Source organism: Miniopterus schreibersii (genome assembly GCF_964146895.1).
Source record: "Miniopterus schreibersii genome assembly, chromosome: 14".
Lineage (NCBI taxonomy): Eukaryota > Metazoa > Chordata > Mammalia > Chiroptera > Miniopteridae > Miniopterus > Miniopterus schreibersii.
In genome coordinates, this window is record NC_138114.1 from 30,860,414 (window position 1) to 30,878,533 (window position 18,120).

At 37.1% G+C, this 18,120-nt stretch overlaps 1 protein-coding gene across 3 annotated transcripts in view; it reads right to left on the reverse strand.

The window, feature by feature from the left end:
- PRKG1 (protein kinase cGMP-dependent 1) overlaps positions 1–18,120 on the reverse strand; it is a 953,315-nt gene that overhangs the window by 808,290 nt on the left and 126,905 nt on the right. For all 3 annotated transcript variants that reach the window (XM_081157647.1, XM_081157645.1, XM_081157646.1), the window contains exon 2: positions 3,817–3,983. In XM_081157647.1, coding sequence (XP_081013773.1) covers positions 3,817–3,983 — 167 coding nt within the window. The remainder of the gene's footprint in view (positions 1–3,816; positions 3,984–18,120) is intronic.

The following is an 18,120-nucleotide window of genomic DNA, read 5'->3' on the forward strand; positions in this document are numbered from 1 at the left end:
TAGCATTTTATTTTATATTTGTTTTTATTGAAGGGAGAGGGAGAGATGGAAACATCAATGATGGGAGAGTCATTGATCGGCTGCCCCCTACACACCCCCTTCTGGGGATCAAGCCCACAACCCGGGCCTGTGCCCTGACTGGGAATCGAACTGTGACCTCCTGGTTCATAGGTCAACGCTCAATCCCTGAGCCACACCCAGCTGGGCAGTCTCTCAGCATTTTAAAAGCAGTTAGCCTTTCCTCCTAAAACTTCCATCTCTACATGAAATGATGCCAATTTTTTTAAGATATGTGTTATATTTCCTAGACTGGCTCAAGTATATTAAAGTTTTTTTGAAGGGTGGTACCCCAAAATAAACATGATTTCCCACATGTCCTCTAAATATCTCAGTTCCCTGTCTTCACCATCAACTCCATAACTGAAATATACATCAATATTCACATTTAATACCTCCAGAGTCTCTTTGTTTATGACAGTTTTTCATAAATAGATATTTGCTTTGTTTTTGTATGAACAGTACATCAGTTTATAAACTTGGTCCTATAAAGGAACTGCAAAAAGAACTTTAAGTGCACTGGTATTTCAACTATTCTGAAGATAGCTCTCAGGTTAACATGAAAAACTCATAAGGTCAAAAGGCAACACCTGACTTGGGAGAATAAAACGGTCTGTTTCTCATGTTAAATTTACTGAGAGAACTAATTTATATGAAAATGCATTCCATCCCTTCTTGCTCTCAGGTAGTGTTTTGAATGCCAACTGACTGAGGCTCATCATTAATGTTCAGTTTTATATAAAAATCCCTCTTTGAATCAGCCTTTGTTCAGTACATTATTTAATTATATAAAGACAGTAAGGTGTTTTAGGGGGCTGGAGAAATAGAATTTGCAGTATGAATTTGTGTAAGTTTACTGTCGATGGTGCTAGCATGATTCATGTCCAAGTTGAAGAAGAAATAGTGGCAGGCATGAGCCTAATAGGCAGACCTGGTATAAACCAACTCACTAGAAAAAGAGGCAGATGACCAGTTTTCAGAAGACAAAAGTGAAACCAGAAACATGAGTCTAGTCCATAAGAGTTGATGTAAATAATCACAGATCACTTAGTGTACAAAAGTGCTATCAAAATAATCATTGTGTGATGAGCTGAAAGAATTGTTCCTTCTTTAAAAAAAAATTTTTTTTTAAACCTGTGAGAAAAACAAAATCAATACTATTGACTGTAGACAGAAAAAAAATAGGGCCTTCAAAGTACACGGCAGAGTTTAGTCCTAAACAGTGACACAGAGGTGGACCAAGATTAAGCCAAATCACAGCCATTTCTCAATAAGAAGAAAGGAATTACGGAGGAGGAGAATGGATGGGAGATGATCTATAGAAAGGTCAGTAAGCAGTTCAATGTTTAAAGGGTGCAGAAAAGCCTGAAAGGTATTTATAGGAAACATCTAGATGATTTTATTTTTGTACTATTTCCGTTCAAGTTCTATTGTTTTCTTGCAAATAATCAAACCAGTTTTTATCTTATGGATTAATGTTGTGCATCTTTTATGAGCTCTCAGACTGTGCTCTCCACAACAAAAATGTGCCAACAATACTTCTAATCTGCATACTTTGAAAGTTAACATTAGGCACAGAAACCCTGGAGCCAGGTGGCCAAGATTTTCACCACAACATACTATGTGTATGATCTTGGCCAAGTTATTTAACTTATCAACATATCAGTTTTTCATCTATTAACATGTAGACAAATATAATATCTACCTCTTAAAGTTGTCATGAGGATTAATATTTTAATCCCCATAAAGTGATTGAACAGTACCTGGCAAATGTAAGTACTTAATAAAAGCTATTATCATTAACAAGCATCTCATGGGGAAAAAAAGGATGATTTTATTTAAAAGTTTAACTTAAAACAGCCAATGGTCAAAAAATACTAAACAGGCATTTGCCATTTTTAGAAAAGAAAAAAAAATGTACTCTATCTGCGTCCACAATGAAGGATCTTAGAAAACACACAAAACCAGTATCTCTAAGCAAATCCACTATGTTAAGGGATATGAACAGACATTTTTTAGTAGGAATATATTAGCTTCCGTTCCAAAAAAAAGATGTTTTATTCACATCACCAATTCTGAATCACTAAATCAAAATTTGTTTTGGATGATAGTAGAGTGAAGTTTATAATTTAAAAAAGGGGAGGACAAGAGTTGTAAGGATATTAAGAAATGTTACATCATAATTAAGGCCTATTGCGTCCATTTGTTTAAGAAAATAAATTCTATTCAAGTATTTTCTAAGAGTCATTTATATATTTCAAAACCATTAAAATGTAAACAGAGCTTCAGCAACTTAATCTACTTATACTGCTGCCTTAAGCAACTAATATCAAATAATTCTGATTAAAACTTGAAACTGAAACTTCTATTAGACAGCAATTAAGTATCTGAAAGTCACACAATTCATTTTACTTGACAATACATAATAACATATTTACACTACCTCCAGATGATTTTCCCCAGTCATCCTAATTAGTGAAGTCTTACCATATGAATATTCTCTTTTGTTAAAATGATGAGAAACGGTGGCATTTAGGTATGCAGTAATACTGGGGATACTGCCCAGGCTACAATAAAAATCACTTAAGGCACATGTTAGACAAGCATTTTATGAAGAACACTTCCTTTAAATGAAGAGATATAGGAAAAATTGGACTGATTTTCCATGTGAACTCCTTGGGTGTTTTTCTGAATGCCTGGGTAATACGCAAGTATGTGAAAGATCCTCTCTGTACTATTCATTCATTGTTGCTACGGTATACCCTTTATAAATATTAATGTTCCCAGAAGAAAAAGAAGCCGCCTATAACAAGAACATTGCTATCTAAATTTTGAGGAGATTGAATGTGTTGATTAAAAAACTAATTAAACAATGAAACATTTCCCCAATTAAAACATAAATATTTAAACAGCAGGGTTTGGTTTTTTTAAATTATTCTGGCATAAGGATATTAGCACAGGATCAGCCAAAGTTACATTGAACTGGCTAGAATTACAGCTTGGGGTCAGATCGGCATCAGTTTATAAGATTACGGTCACTGTAGTGACTTCAACTGAAAGGAAATCAACAGTCATTATTCCAGGTTTCCTTCTTCCCACAAAAGGAAAACATGTCATTATGAACTCCAAGTTAGATATACACATTATGAAAATCTACTTAAGCATAAAACATATTTACAAAATGCATGCCTCCGTTTTTTTAAAAGCAGTTTCTATCTCAGTTTGTGTGAGATTTATGAAAACAAGCCATCATTCTTATTAATTAGACAGCTAAAATGCCATCCAACCTTTATACTCTGCCTCTATCACACACACATAAAACACTGAAAACATTCCGTTCTCTTTTTAGGGAAGCGTCATAGCAGAAAACATAATCATACACTGAAAGTTAAAGGTGGAGTTGAAGACACTTTCATTATCTGACCAAACATACTCCTTTCTAACAGACTTGAGCTTCCCTTGAAGCTCTGAGAGCCTGCTCAGTGATCTGACAGCTTATGGTCTTGTCAGTGCAATAAATAGCATTTATTTCCTTCATATTATCATACTTCCCTGATGTCTGAAAAAATACAAGATTCTCATATTAATATTCTAAACACAAGCACTTCATACAATTAGTATCTAAGTAGCGTTCCACCTCTTTTCAGACTGTTTCTCAGCAAAAAAGGGAGAAATGAAACTGTCTCATGTCATCCGTGTGCAGGCTGATACGACAAAAAGGCAAATTTGACTTTCAAAGGAGCAAAGTGACAACCATACCTTCCATGACATACACCAGTGACCCCACATCGCCTTCTTTGATGATGCAGCTGTCCTTGCCGTACTCCACCGGGTACATACAATCCACAATCTCCTGGATCTGCGACAGCTCCAAGTTCTTCATGAAGTCGTTGTCAAGGATGGCTTCCTTTATGAGATCCTTGGACCTAGGGCAAGAAAGGAGAGATTTACCAGCACATCCGACAAGTGCTTTGGGAGTTTCGGAGGGTGAGCGGAGCCTCAGACCATAGTGTTCCAGCACACTGCGGCCGCATTTTCTCGTTAGGAATCCAACACTTTTCTGAAAGGCCTGAGGACAAAGCAATTCCATGGCTGCAGGAAAGGCACTGAGAAATTTTTTGTTAAGTAAAGTATCATATAATGAATATGTGACAAACAAGCAAGTCAGACAATTCCATTTTGTTTTAGAATGCTTTTGAATAGCCACGAAGATTGTGGAAAAACCAATGGACAAACATTTTTTTAAAAAAATACGTTTTATTGATTTCAGAGAGAGAAAGGGAGAGGGAGAGAGAGAAACATCAATGATGAGAGAGAGTCATCCATCAGCTGCCTCCTGCAAGCCCCCTACTAGGGATGGTGCCCACAACCCAGGCACGTGCCCTGACCAGAAATCCAATTGTGACCTCCTGGTTCATAGGTCAGTGATCAACTGAGACATGCCAGGCTGGCTGGACAAACATTTTAAATTGAAGTTTGCAACTTATTTTAAGAATATTAACAAAATACAGCATTTTACAGAACACTACTATGACTGTATTTATAGATTATAGAAGAACATCAGGACATACTGTGCCCCTTCCACTATACTTTATGCTCCATGAAGGGAGGAATCATTTTTTAAATGTTTTTCTCTACTCTGTACCCAGTGTCTGTCGACCACAATAATGGTTATAGTATGGGTGGTCAAGAAAAAATTGCAAGAACTGGATTCCTAATCAGCTGTTTGAAACAACTGGTAGAAACTTGGCAGTTATTTATCCATACCTCATCCTTCTGTAGAGAATATTTATTTCTTCAAGCAACTAAAACTGAGATAACCAGAAAGATAAACCTCTACGGAACAAGCTGTTTCAAACACAACATGATTTAGACATGGGATTAAATGGATAGCCAGTGGGAAAAATATTTAGTCTATCATTGGGATTCAGCGTTTAACAGGAAAGTTTTGCAGAACTTAAAAAATAGTGATAATTTGATTCAATGGGATAATAAGCTCCAAAATGACTTCCAAGGATACAAAAATAAATGAATGAATAAATACATAAATAATAAATGTGAATAAAAATTTTAGAATATTTTATTAGGAGATACAATCAGAATACTGTCAGAGAACTGAGAAATTGGATAAGGTGAAAGCAAAGACTTTAGCAACAGAGAGGGGAAGCAACACATTTGGAATTTTATATGAAAAGTCTTCACTTGGAAAGCATGTGACTCCAAGCTGGTCGTTGTGAACAACTGCTTAGCAAGTGGCTGCCAGGGAAACAGCCCGCAGTAGGGAAACCGACCGAAGCATTAGCCCTGCCCACTTCTGGGTGGCTTTTTATCTAGACCTCAGTGTGGCTGGACTGGCCTACACACATCATGTTTTATAATGATTTGGGTTTAAGAAATAAAGAGGCATATATAAAAAAACAAAAACAATTGAAAATTCATCAATATGGAAACTATTCGCAGAATTGGACTGCTATAATGTAATTAAAATTATGTTTATAAAGAGTGTTAATGGTATGGGGAAATTCTTAGACTATTTTTAAAGTAAAAATGCAGGATACAGAATTATCTTTAGAATAAGAAAGTATGTGTATGATGAAATGTAAAAAAAAATAGTCTTTGAAGTTATTACTATATCCAGGACCCAATCTGCGCCTTGCCACCTATTAAGCCTTGAGCAGGTGATCTTACTTTTCTGAATTTCCATTTTATCACTTGTAAAATGGCATTTTTAAGAATTACCAACCTGACAGAATTGTATGTGAGGACAAGTGAAAATATAGTGTCACTTACAGTAAATGGTGGGTGACAAAGTGTGTAGTAGTATTCATTGCAGCAGTTGTAATAGGAGGGTAGGGAATAGAATATACAATTACTACTTGAAATAATATCAGCAGAAAATAAGACATTGGCATTTGGTTTCAGTTGCCTTTGGTGACAGAATTATATTATTTTTCTTTCTACTTTTCTCTTTTTATCAAATTTTCTAGAATGGGGATGCTTTTTATATCGAAAAATCTTTAATTTTAAAGGTAGTTTATGAAATAATTATGCTATGAGGAAAAATAGAAAGCTATTTATTGCTCATTTAAATAATTACTTATATATAGATATATAATGCTGGTTGACTGTTATTTGTATATTCAAAGATATTCTTTTTAATAGAGTCTCTTTCTGTGGCCTGTATTTAAATATGAATGGCAGGAATTTTCACCTAATAAAGAGATGGTGATGGATGGCCAGTGGTTAAGGACTTCAGATTAGACTTTATTTTAAAAATCGTTTGTAACCTTTACATTAGTTTAATAGGGCTATTTAGTTGTATGGTTGTTTTTTAATCTGGCTTGCCAAAACTTTATTTCTCCTGAGGTAAAGAGTTGATTCTCTTGAGTCTTCAACACAAGATGTAAAACTTTGTCCCCACCTATGATTTACAAGAGCTCTCCTTTATTAATTATCGTCACCATTCCTGACCTCAACAACACCAGTAGCACCTTCATAGTGATTCCTGCACTCTATTATTCTAGAATTATATTTTTCCAAACACCAGGACCAATTTTATGTTTAATCAAATTGATAATATTCTCTTTACTAAGAGCTCCTTTATTTTGTTTGGATCAGAGAATGAGGCCATCAATGGGCTCCTACTTTCTAATAATATACAGACTGGATGTTACCAATCTCAGAATCCCAACATGTTTAGCTACATGGTAACATCCTTTGGGAAATATGAATAGCACTCCATTAAAAATATAAGCCCTAGAAATGCTGCAAGATTAGAAATAAGTCTCTCTTCCAAGAACATAATTAGTTTAGTCCAAAGATGATTGAGAAAAGCCACTTTCTCCCATCTCATAAACAGTATTATTAGCCTATTGTATGGAGAAGTCAAAATAGGACACAATGAGATTTAACACAACCCCTTGGAATTATCAGTATTTTCAAGTGCCTATCAAAAGTGTGGGGGTGGGGAGGGAGAAGGGAGGAATTTCAGGCTGCTTTTGCTTCTCCAATCTCATTTTAAATGGAAAACAACTTGATACCAATTTGTCTCCGCAAAAACAAACTTGAGGCTTTCATACATGCTTTTGGGTCACTTTAAAACAAACTGAGAAACACAGGACCTACGTCTTATTTATCTCCTCATACGAGTTTTGCTCAACAACATGTTTTCCTCTGGATTGTCACAAATAATCTATCTCTGCAACAAGATAGAAATCTTGAGCCTCCATGTAGTAACTCAGAGATGTTCTTGTCAGTGAGTAAAGCCCCACCTCTTGGGGTAATTTTCCATTAAGTCCCTTGCCATTGAAGGGCGTTAGGTCAACTCTCATTAGTCTACACTTGCTCCAACAGTATAGATTATAATCAACCAGAGCCTCCACCTAAATCTTCTGTGACTCTTTTCCTTTCCCCAAAGAAACAGTCCACGACACTCACTGTCACTAAGATACGATGCTCCATATGAGATCAGCTGAACTCTGTTATCAGTATGGGAGCTAGGAAAGCTGTTATCACAGGTTCCAGAAGGTGGCTATCTGCTCTAACCCAGAGTATGTATTTTAACAACATTTTTCAAGAAATCAGCAGCCTGACCCAGGAGGTGTAAGAAGCAAATACAAAGATCTTGATTTCTGATCCTTCTTGTCTGCTTCTGTGAACAAATAATCCATTTTTTTAAAAAAACAAAACATTTTCTTCCGTGCCCCAAATTTGTGGCTTTTAAAATCTGAACACCCATAAAAGTAACTTGGTTATTTCATGGTAGCCCTATTGATTTGTCATCAAATTGTCAGCCTCTAAAATATTAGCTATATATAACAGTTGTGCCGGTAAACTAGCTCTCCAGGGAAAAGAAAGAAAGCCCTGGTTTGTGGCATTTGCCAGTTTCCATGGTATAAATACTCCCACCACATCCAATTTCAAGTTACTAATGCAAACTCTACCTACCTACAAAATTCCTGAAAATGTAACAAGCAGTTCTTATATGAGCCGGTCTGAGTTGGCTCCATGGCACATCGCTGGATATAAATTATTATTTTAACATCTGGAGAATTTAGTGCACCTCAATTTATAAATGCTACAACCCACCTGATAATCCTATCCTTCATTAAAAATTTCATTAGGCGGTATAATATCCTCAGATAATTTAATGCCAGGATTAGAAATGGTTCTTCCAAACTCGCAAATTTAAGAAAATAAATTGGAAAGCTCATTTCTCCATTTGCTTATTGCAGAGAAAGTTCCTGAATTTCTGTTTGATAGAAATTGTCTTTTTACACAAACCTAGGTAAAAATGGACAATTCGAGGGTGAGTATAGGAAAATACGCACCTACTGCTCTCACAAGGGAGCCAGAAGTATTCACTATTAATGACCAGAGACTCATTCATCTTCTCAACATTAATAAAAGGATATTTGATATTGTGGTTATCATGTAGTAGGCTAGCAGTATCTACGTAGCACTAGTTTTATTTCAAAGAGTGAAAAGGCTATTTCATATTGGACAATCAAGAAGCCTTCTCTGAGCTGAGCACTGCGTAACCGTAGGAGCCAGCTGTGCAAAGGTCATGAAGAAGGGCTTTCTAGGTGAAAGACAAAGACAAAGATCCAGAGGTTGGACTGCCCTTGATCTGTTCAAGGAAATTAGACCTGTGTGGCTGAAGCACAGAGTGGGCGAGAAGGAGAGGGAGACACAGAGGTAGGCGGGAGCCAGGCGTCACAGGGCATAGAAGGCTGTGGTAAACAATTTTATTTTACTCTAAAGCCTTAGGAGTCCAGTGACGGATTATAAGAAAAGCTGTGATTTATATATAATCTATCAGACATAAGAGTAAATAATATAAATTTATTTTTAAATGTTACTTAGTTCATGGAGGTTTTCTGTCATGCGTTTCATCAATTAGGGATAAAAGCAGAACTTACTATCATGTTACCTAGAAATTCTTATAACTGAAACTCTTGAGAACTGTCTCATAAATCGTACATTTACTTGGACTCTCAGTCACCTTTTATATAATGGGAGATAATGAGGTTTCCTCTCCAATTTCAAGCTATCTCCAGAGGCTGAAAAGTTACTCTCCACTCACAGCCTCTCTTTATATTAGTTTCCCCCTGAACACATGCCAGGCAACAGTAAATAGACTCCCAATAGCCATGCCCAGAAATGTGAAAATTAATATCTGATCCCTTCATTTGACAAAGACTTCCAAGCACTGTAAAAAGTCAAAGCTATTCAATTATTACTAATAATGGCAACTAGCTAAAGTAATTTCAAAGTGTAGAAAACTTCTTTAATCAACTCTTTGATTGAAAAAACTCACTAAATCTCTTTAGATCTCAATGGTCACTTTTAGGTTCAAATGTCAGGAGAGTTGTACTTGTAGTTTCAAGGTCACCTTGACCTACAGTATTGTCTCTTAAGTTGGCATCTCAGAAGTCCAACCCCCCATTGACAGACAGGTCATAGCTCTTTTACTCAGATAAAGTGATTGCAAGAACCCTTAAGATTTTCTAATTCCAGGACTCATTGCAGCAGGATAACTCCACCTATCTACTGTGAAATATTTAATTAATAACCTACAAGCAAGGAAAACTCTTGGAGTAGTCCTGTCACGGCCTCAGCTATTAAGATTCTGCCCAAACAGTGGGTTCTATTTCTTGCCTAACAGCTTTCCTGAATGAACTGTCAGTAGCTATAAGCTGGCTGAGAGTTAAGAAATATCAGTTAGGCCACATTTTTTTAAAGATAAAATTTAATTCCACAAATGGCTAATTTAGATACTTGCTCAAAACTGAAAATCAGTTTTTAACAAGCTTCAGACTATTTGAACAACTCTGCTATAACTATCCTATTCTTATAGCAAAAAAGAGTAGGAAACCACTCTTGATCATGATGTAATATTATTATTTTTAAATATGATTTTATTGATTTTTTTTAGAGAGATAGGAAGGGAGAGGGAGAGAGAGACAGAAACATCAGTAGGCTATCTCCTGCATGCCCCTACTGGGGGTCGAGCCTGCAACCCAGGCATGCGGCCTAACCGGGAATCAAATGGTGACCTCTTGGTGCATGGGACCACACCCAGCCAACTAAGCCACACAGGCTGGGCATGATGTATTATTTTTTTATCTATTGTATTCAATTTACCAGTATCTTATTCAGGATTTTTTTTATCTGTATTCATATAAGATTTGGTCTGTAGTTGTCTTTTCTTGTGTTATTTTTCCCAGGTGTTGGTATCAGGGTAATCGTACCCTTAGAAAATGGGTTAGCAAGTATTGCCACTTCTTCAATTTTTTTGGAAGAGCTTGAGAAGGACAGGTGTCAAAGAATAGAGGCACCATATGACCCAGCAATCCCTCTCCTGGGTATCTACCCAAAAAAATTAAAAACATTTATTCCCAAAGATATATGCACCCCTATGTTCACTGCAGCATTATTCACAGTGGCCAAGATGTGGAAACAACTGAAGCGTTCTTCAGTAGATGACTGGATAAAGAGGAGGTGGTACATATATACCATGGACTATTACTCAGCCACAAGCAAAGATGAAACACCACCATGTGCGACAACATGGATGGACCTTGAGAACATCATGCTAAGCGAAATAAGTCAGAAAAAGTTAATAACCTTATGATTCCACTCATATGTGGGATATAAAACTGAAAGCAACAAATGAACAAATAAGAAACACAAACAAACACAGACACAGACGACAGTATGGGGTTACTAGAGGGAAGGGGAGTAGGGGGGCGTGAAGGATCGAGGGAGTCAAATATATGGTGATGAAAGATGATTTGACTGGGTGGTGGGCACACAACACAATATGTCACGTATCACAGAATTTTACACTGGAAACCTACATAATCTTATTAACCAGTGCCACTCCGATGGATTCAACAAAAATAAATGAAACGGTCATGAAGAATGCAAAACTATTCGTAGCATTCAGGTCTATAATCAGTATTTGACACAAAACATGGTCATCCCTGGGGCAAAACAGACAATAGTTCTCAGGTGACCAATGATATTAATCTTTTGTCTATTACATGCATCACAAATAATTTCCAGTTGCCATTTCCCTTCCTTTTTCTGTAATAAGTAAGTATCTGAATGAAATTTAGATAATATAACTCCAAAGAAAATCAATGATTGGGACAAGTAGGCGGTGTTAACCCATAAAATATTTGCTTGCTCAAATATCCCTTAAGCCTGCTCCTTTTTAACTGTTACTTTCACTTTTCTCTTATTGACTAGGAACCATGCTAATTGCTCTCAAAATCACTGGTTAGATGTTAACAGGTGGAGCAGACTTGTACTAATTAAAGGAAGAGAAAATTATTGTTCTTTGTAGGTGTTCATCAGCATCCAAAAAGTCAGTATTAAAGCCACCCATTCAACTCTCCAAATCAGTCAGCGCTCCAGGAACACATTTGACATCCACTCCACACTAGTGAGCCTAACTTAAAATAGGGCAGTCTCCCACAGTGCCCAGGTCAAACTCTTGTCCTTTTTATCATAGAAGTAGAACTGCAGGGCCTTGGCCAGTGTGGTTCAGTTTGTTGGGTGTCGGCCTGTGCCCCAAAATGTTGAATTTCTGGTCAGGGCACATACCAGGGTTACAGGTTGATTCCCAGTCATGGTATGTGTGGGAGGCAACCAATCGATGTTTTGCTCTCACATTGATGTTTCTCTGTCTCATTCTCCCTTCCTCTCTCTCTAAAAATCAATAAAAATATTTTTTTAAAGTAGAACTGTGGGTTTCAGAGAAATACCATACAGCATTTTCCACGAAAATGAATAAGACTGTACACATTACATTAGAGAATATAAGAACCATGTGACCTGATAAATTATGAATTAACTCAATTTTCAAAGTTTAGATATTTAAGCTGCAAAACAGAGCAATGGTTGGGAAGAAAACATTTTCATATTGCAATACAACATTTTGAAGCAATATTATGTATCTTTTAAAACACACAAACAATTGAGTTCTAGAATTCATCTGTTTCCAGCAAGGTCAACATGATCCTACTATGAGCATCCATTAAGTTCCTCACCCCCCAGGGTGACCCTGCCTACAGGGCACAGACTGAGTGCCATTATGTTTCCTGAAGTCCTTTGATACCCAGTGTGTTTCATCACCATCTGTTATGCATTGTCATTTCAATTATTGTAATGGCTTGATTTTAAACTTGATCATCAAAGAATCATTTTAGAAAAAACCCTATTGTTCAAACGCTTCTCATATTTAATCTCTGGGACAAATTAACTTACTTTTTTTTAATACCCACCCAAGAATATGTTTATCAATTTTAGAGAGGGGGTGGGGAGAGAGAATAAGAGAGAGGGAGAGTAATGATGGACACACCTCAACCAGGGATAGAACCCACAACCTAGGTATGTGCCCTGACCAGGAATTGAACCCACAACTGTTTTGGTTTATACGACAATGCTTCAGCCAAAGGAACCACTAGGCCAGGGCCAAATGAACTTACATTTTAAATTACGTTACATTTGTTTGAATTCAGCATCAGGAAAATAACATGTTTTTACCAACCCCTCACCTCCAAAACATTTATACTTTCATTCAGCGGGAAATTGTGAGTTGGGTCATTCATTACTCCCTCTAGCGATGCTTCCAGAAAATTAGAGCCAAATTTAGCCTTGTTACAGTGATGTGCAGGTATGAGGAGGCAGATCAGCTTGGTTTGCATTAGGCTTTAATACATTAGATACTTTGTGTCTGCCATATACATTAAGAAAATTTTAAAATAATTAAAACTTAAAATCCAAATAATCATGCTCCTAGTTGTAAAAGCTTTGTGGTTTCGAGGCTTCTTAATCAAAGTGAAAAATTAATCAAGAGTGACAAACATGACAGTAGTGGTAATATGTGACTACTACTAATATTGATTAAGTGGTTACACCATACTCTCCAATGAAGAGCTTTACCTCCTTTAAGTCTCACAATGACTTGCTAAGCTTGCCAAGGTGGAACTGAGGCTCAGAGCAGTTACGTAACCTGTCCAATGTTGTGAGACAGACAGAAACAAGATTTAAAGATAAATCCATTTAACTTCTAAGTCACACTCTCCTAAACTATTTGACTTCTTAGCTCACAATACTAAATTGTATTGATAACTTGAATGTAGTATCCCAATTATAAAATCCAAAAGTGCATGTCCTCTTCACCTATCTCTAATTCTGCAAAAGTGAGAATGCTAAGCTTCGAAAATATGACCTTTTATCTGCAGAGAGCATTTCCTGCTTTCAAAACAAATCACATCTGTTTCATTCCACTATCGCCACAGACGTGTGCAGTAGGTAGAGCAGATGTTACTATTATCTCTATTTGACAGATAAGAAATCAAAGGCACAAAGGAGTTAGATGCCTGCCAAGTCTGTGTTAGAGATTAAAGCAGAACTTAGGTCTACTGACTAGTGGCCCGAAATAAACGCTTTTCAGACCCTCCTTCATTTCACACACATTCATATTCTGTGTGTGTGTGTGTGTGTGTGTGTGTGTGTGTGTCTCATCTTCAACCATTTTAATGTTCAAACTCTCTTGACAAAGACTGAACAAATCCATCACACCATTATCAGCAGGGAGCTTTGGCCACTGGAAAATAATTCTACGGTTTAAAAAATTCTATGGTGGTTCATTCAGAGAGATTCCCTTTCTGATCAAATTCACTCTCCACATTATAGAACTATGAGCATGTTTTGTGGCTTTCACAGAAAGATAACCTCTAATACAGAAACAACTCTCAAATTCAGGAATAAAATTTAACTTATCTGGATTCTGATGTGTTCACATTCTCTCTCTCTGCCTTGTCTTGAGCAGGCACTCCTTCCCTCTCTCCCCTCCCGCAGACCCTGCCTCAGACGGACTCGATATACAGATGCCGAGGGGAACAGAGTGTGCCAACATTTACTACCAATTTGGGTGGACATAAGTATTAGAGCTCAAAACAAAAAGAAAGTCCTCATGATGCTTACAGGCTAAAAATACAATATTCCAAGAAAAAGTCAAAATTACATTAATTTTGTAATTAATATAATTAATTACCTAGAATACAGATATAGTTCAAAGCCTGGATATAAGATACTAAACATTAAGTGCTTTCTATATGATTACAGTAGAAATCTAATATGTATGATTTATAAACGTAACAAAACATGTTAGTATGATGGCACATGCATTATAATCTAATGAGTTAGCCACCTTAAATTTCTACTAAAAAGGAAAGAGAGGGTAGAAAAAAGAGGGAGGAAGGAAATGAGGAAGATAAATGTGAATGTGATTTTATAACTTGAATCCACTATCTATTTATCTACTTGTACCCTTCTGTCCCTTAAAGATTTGTCCCTTTCAGTGGCAAATAGTTAATATTTATTATATTTCCAACACAACAACTCCAGGTTCAAATTCAGCCACTGCAGGTAAATACAAGCCATCGTGATTCATGGGTTCACAACACGACCATAATTATCCACAAAGTGATTTAAGAAGTGACTTAGAGTTGCTGCTGACACGAGTGCAGTATTTATGGAAGTAAGCCGTACCTACAAATCTAAAAAATCATTTCTAAAAATGTATCCTTTGTGAAATAAGGTCACACCCATCAGTGAGGGAAGAACAAAAAAACCCAGAGAAGCCATAAAGAAGCCTAGGCAGGTCATGAAGCCAAGATGAGTACAATAAATAAATGCAGAAGACACCTGAATTGCAAACAACACATTTGCAGCTACATAATCTAACACTGTCTGGATGCCTCCAGCCAGTCAAAGGGGGGACTTAAGGGCTTTGCCAGGCCAAGGTTCCAAAAGTCAGAAGCAGGCTATAGAAGGGAAGAAACTTGATTCCTGAGGTTGTAGGGCACTGGATAAAACTGAGGTCTAGGGATAAATAGCTTAAAGAATTAACCCAAAGGGAGTTCAGGCAGACCTGAGCCCAAGACATTGATTCTTCAACCTGAGGCAGCTAAGAAGGAACAAAAGGATTCAGAGGGCAGACAGGAGGCAGTGCTTCCAGAATGTTCCTGGGCAGTGTTCTCCAGGATTTCAGGTTCTCTCTCATGGAGTGGTTGGGCGATGACCCACCCCCAGATGTGTAGGTGCTACTAAAGATGTAGGGACTATTGGACAAGCACTCTACCCAGAGCCCATTCTGTGGTGTCTACAATTCTGTCACTCTCCAGAATGAATGAGGGAGAAGGGAAAGGGAAGAAGAAATGGAAGAGGGGGAGGTAACCCATGAGGACACTCTACCTTTTCTTGTAGGTAGAGTCTAGGCATAAGGAGAGCTGCCTAGGAAAAAGTTTTTTGAGCATTTGTAATTGAGGGGCTTTGTACATGTTATTTAACATTCTCCTACCAATAAAAACTTCCAGAAACAAATTGGTCATGCTAATTAGGAAAATGGTTGACGCAACATTCAGCTTTCACCCCACAACCCTCTTCAAGGTCATGCTGCTCCAGGTATATTGGTGAGCCTGTAGACAGCAGTCTGCTCAGCCCGACCCTTATATTGTTCATCTATCCATTCATATTCATATATTCACTCGTTCATTCATACAACATGCATTTCTTGAGTGCCTCATATATGGCATTGGGTGCACAGAGATAAATGAAATACACAGAGTCTCTGCCTCCTTAGAGTAAAATTCTAGTAGTAGAGGAGAGACAACATAGATGTAAACAAACAAACACAATATAATTAAATAGAGAAAATGGTTGGAAGGTTACAAAATGGGTACTAAATGTAGAAAAAAGGTGAAGACCTATTTGGGATCTGAAATAATGACCTGTCTGAAAATGTAATATTTAGACTAAGATTTAAGAATAAAATAAACCACCCCATAGGAGATCTAAGAGAAAGACACTTAAAGCAAAAAAAAAAACAAAAAAAAGAATATTTTCAGGCTCAAGGTTGGAGAAGGAAGCCCTGTGAGCTAGAGCAGATAAGAGAAAGGATGGCTGGGGTGAATTTGGAGCCAGAAGCTGGGGCTTGTTTAGACAGGGCCTGCACGCTGTGGGAAAGAACTGGATTGTTGGTGAAATGGAAAGTTGTTAAGGATAGTGAAATGGTCTGATTTATGTTTAAAAAAACACACACTAGGATTTCAATGAATGAACTGGGGCAACTGCAGGTGGAAGTTAAGAGGAAGGAAAGCTTGAAACTATACTATTTTCAAGCAAAACATGTGAGGGCCTAGATTAGGAGGGTAACAACAGAGATGGGCAAAAGTATCAGTAAACTGAAAGTATATTTTGCAAGTAGAAGGTCTAGGACTTATGGTTAGATTAAATGTGGGCATGAGAGAAAGGGAGGAGTTGTAGGTTTCCAGTTTAAGCAACTGAGCAGACACTGGTGCTGTTTACTGAGATGGCTTAGTCTCAGAGGAGCTACAGGGGACCAAACCAACCGGGGGGTGGGTCCAGGGAGAAGAGCTTACAAAGGAGATTGAAAAATACCAGAAGTCGGAAGGAAAAGATCAGAGACATGACAAGAAGGAAACATTTCACAAAGAGAATGTCTAACTTTTCCTTTTGAGTATCACCAGAGGATAGTTTCCAAAATAATGAGTTTTATTAAATCACTGGTCTTTCTCTCTACCATGACTCAATCATTTATTATATGTGAATGTTCTGCTTTAGTCTTGCAACAATAAACTCTGTTCTTCATTGCCCCAATTTATATTTTAAAAATTTTTTAAATACCTCTACTGTAGCACTATTTTGAATAGAAAATTGCTCATTTTCTATTAAGCATAAGGGTATCACAGCAACTGAAACTTGCTTGGAAACATAATTACTTATAAAAAAGCCAATAAGACTTACTGCCATCCTCTATATTTAAAAAGCCACACACAACACATATACCACACACATAAATATATATTCAAGGCTACAAAGCTTATTGTGGTAAGGTTACATGCAAAGAAGTTTACATTATCTATTTTTAAAATTTATGAATATCTTAAGAGCCTGGATTCCTCATTTATCTGAGCAAAATGGCAATTGGCATGAATTAAATCAAAATCAGACTGACATCTCTGGAGTGAAAAGGATTCCTTAGTGTGGAGGAAATATACTTGTTAGCAACCTGACAGGATAATCAATACAAGAAACTTGTTTAACAGATTTTATTCTCATACCAAGTTACTGCAGATAAAAAACCATTAAGCAAAAAAGGCAGGCAACAGAGAACATGAAAGTGACTCAATATTAATCACACGTTGACTCACTCACTCAGCATCGTGTAAGCCTCATTACCCTCCCCTCCACTTACTTCCTAAGCTGAGAAGCGTATTGTCAATGACACCATTCAGAGAAATGACTGCACCATGAGGACCATTAAGATTTCTGTACCAAATATAGTACTGTGAAGTTCTACATGTCAGTGAGGCAAAGCTTTGCTCATAGTTAATAAAATGAATACCTCATTTCACTTTTGACTCTTGAAGTTAGTATCTTGTTTATTATATTTAGTCTTTACAAAATTCATGGATAATTTATTTTTTTTTATCTTTGTTTCAATCCTCACCCAAGGATATTTTTTCCATTGCTTTTTCAGAGGGAGAGTGGAAGGGAAAGAGAGAGAGAGGAGAGGGAAACATTGATGTGAGAGAGACACACTGATTGGCTGCCTCCAGCACACACCCTGACCAAGGCCGGGAATCGAGCCTGCAACCGAGGATCATGCCTGCCCTTGGCCGGAATCGAACCTGGGACCCTTCAGTCCACGGGCCGACGCTCTAACCACTGAGCCAAACCGGCCAGGGCCATTCATGAATAATTTTAGCCATTAAACTCAGCTTCTTAGCTACCTTAAATTCTTTTGAAAATATGGTAGGGAGTAACCGCAGAAAGTACATACTTTTCATTATAATTTTAATTTTAATCACTGTTTTGGAAATAATGACATGCTAAGCTACCTGTTTATCTGTACTCAGTACATACCCACTTGACATTCTGCCTAACTTAGTGGAACCAGATGCTCCATTGCTAACTTATACTAAATTCAGCATATAGTTTTCTTGTCCTCTCCCTGATACA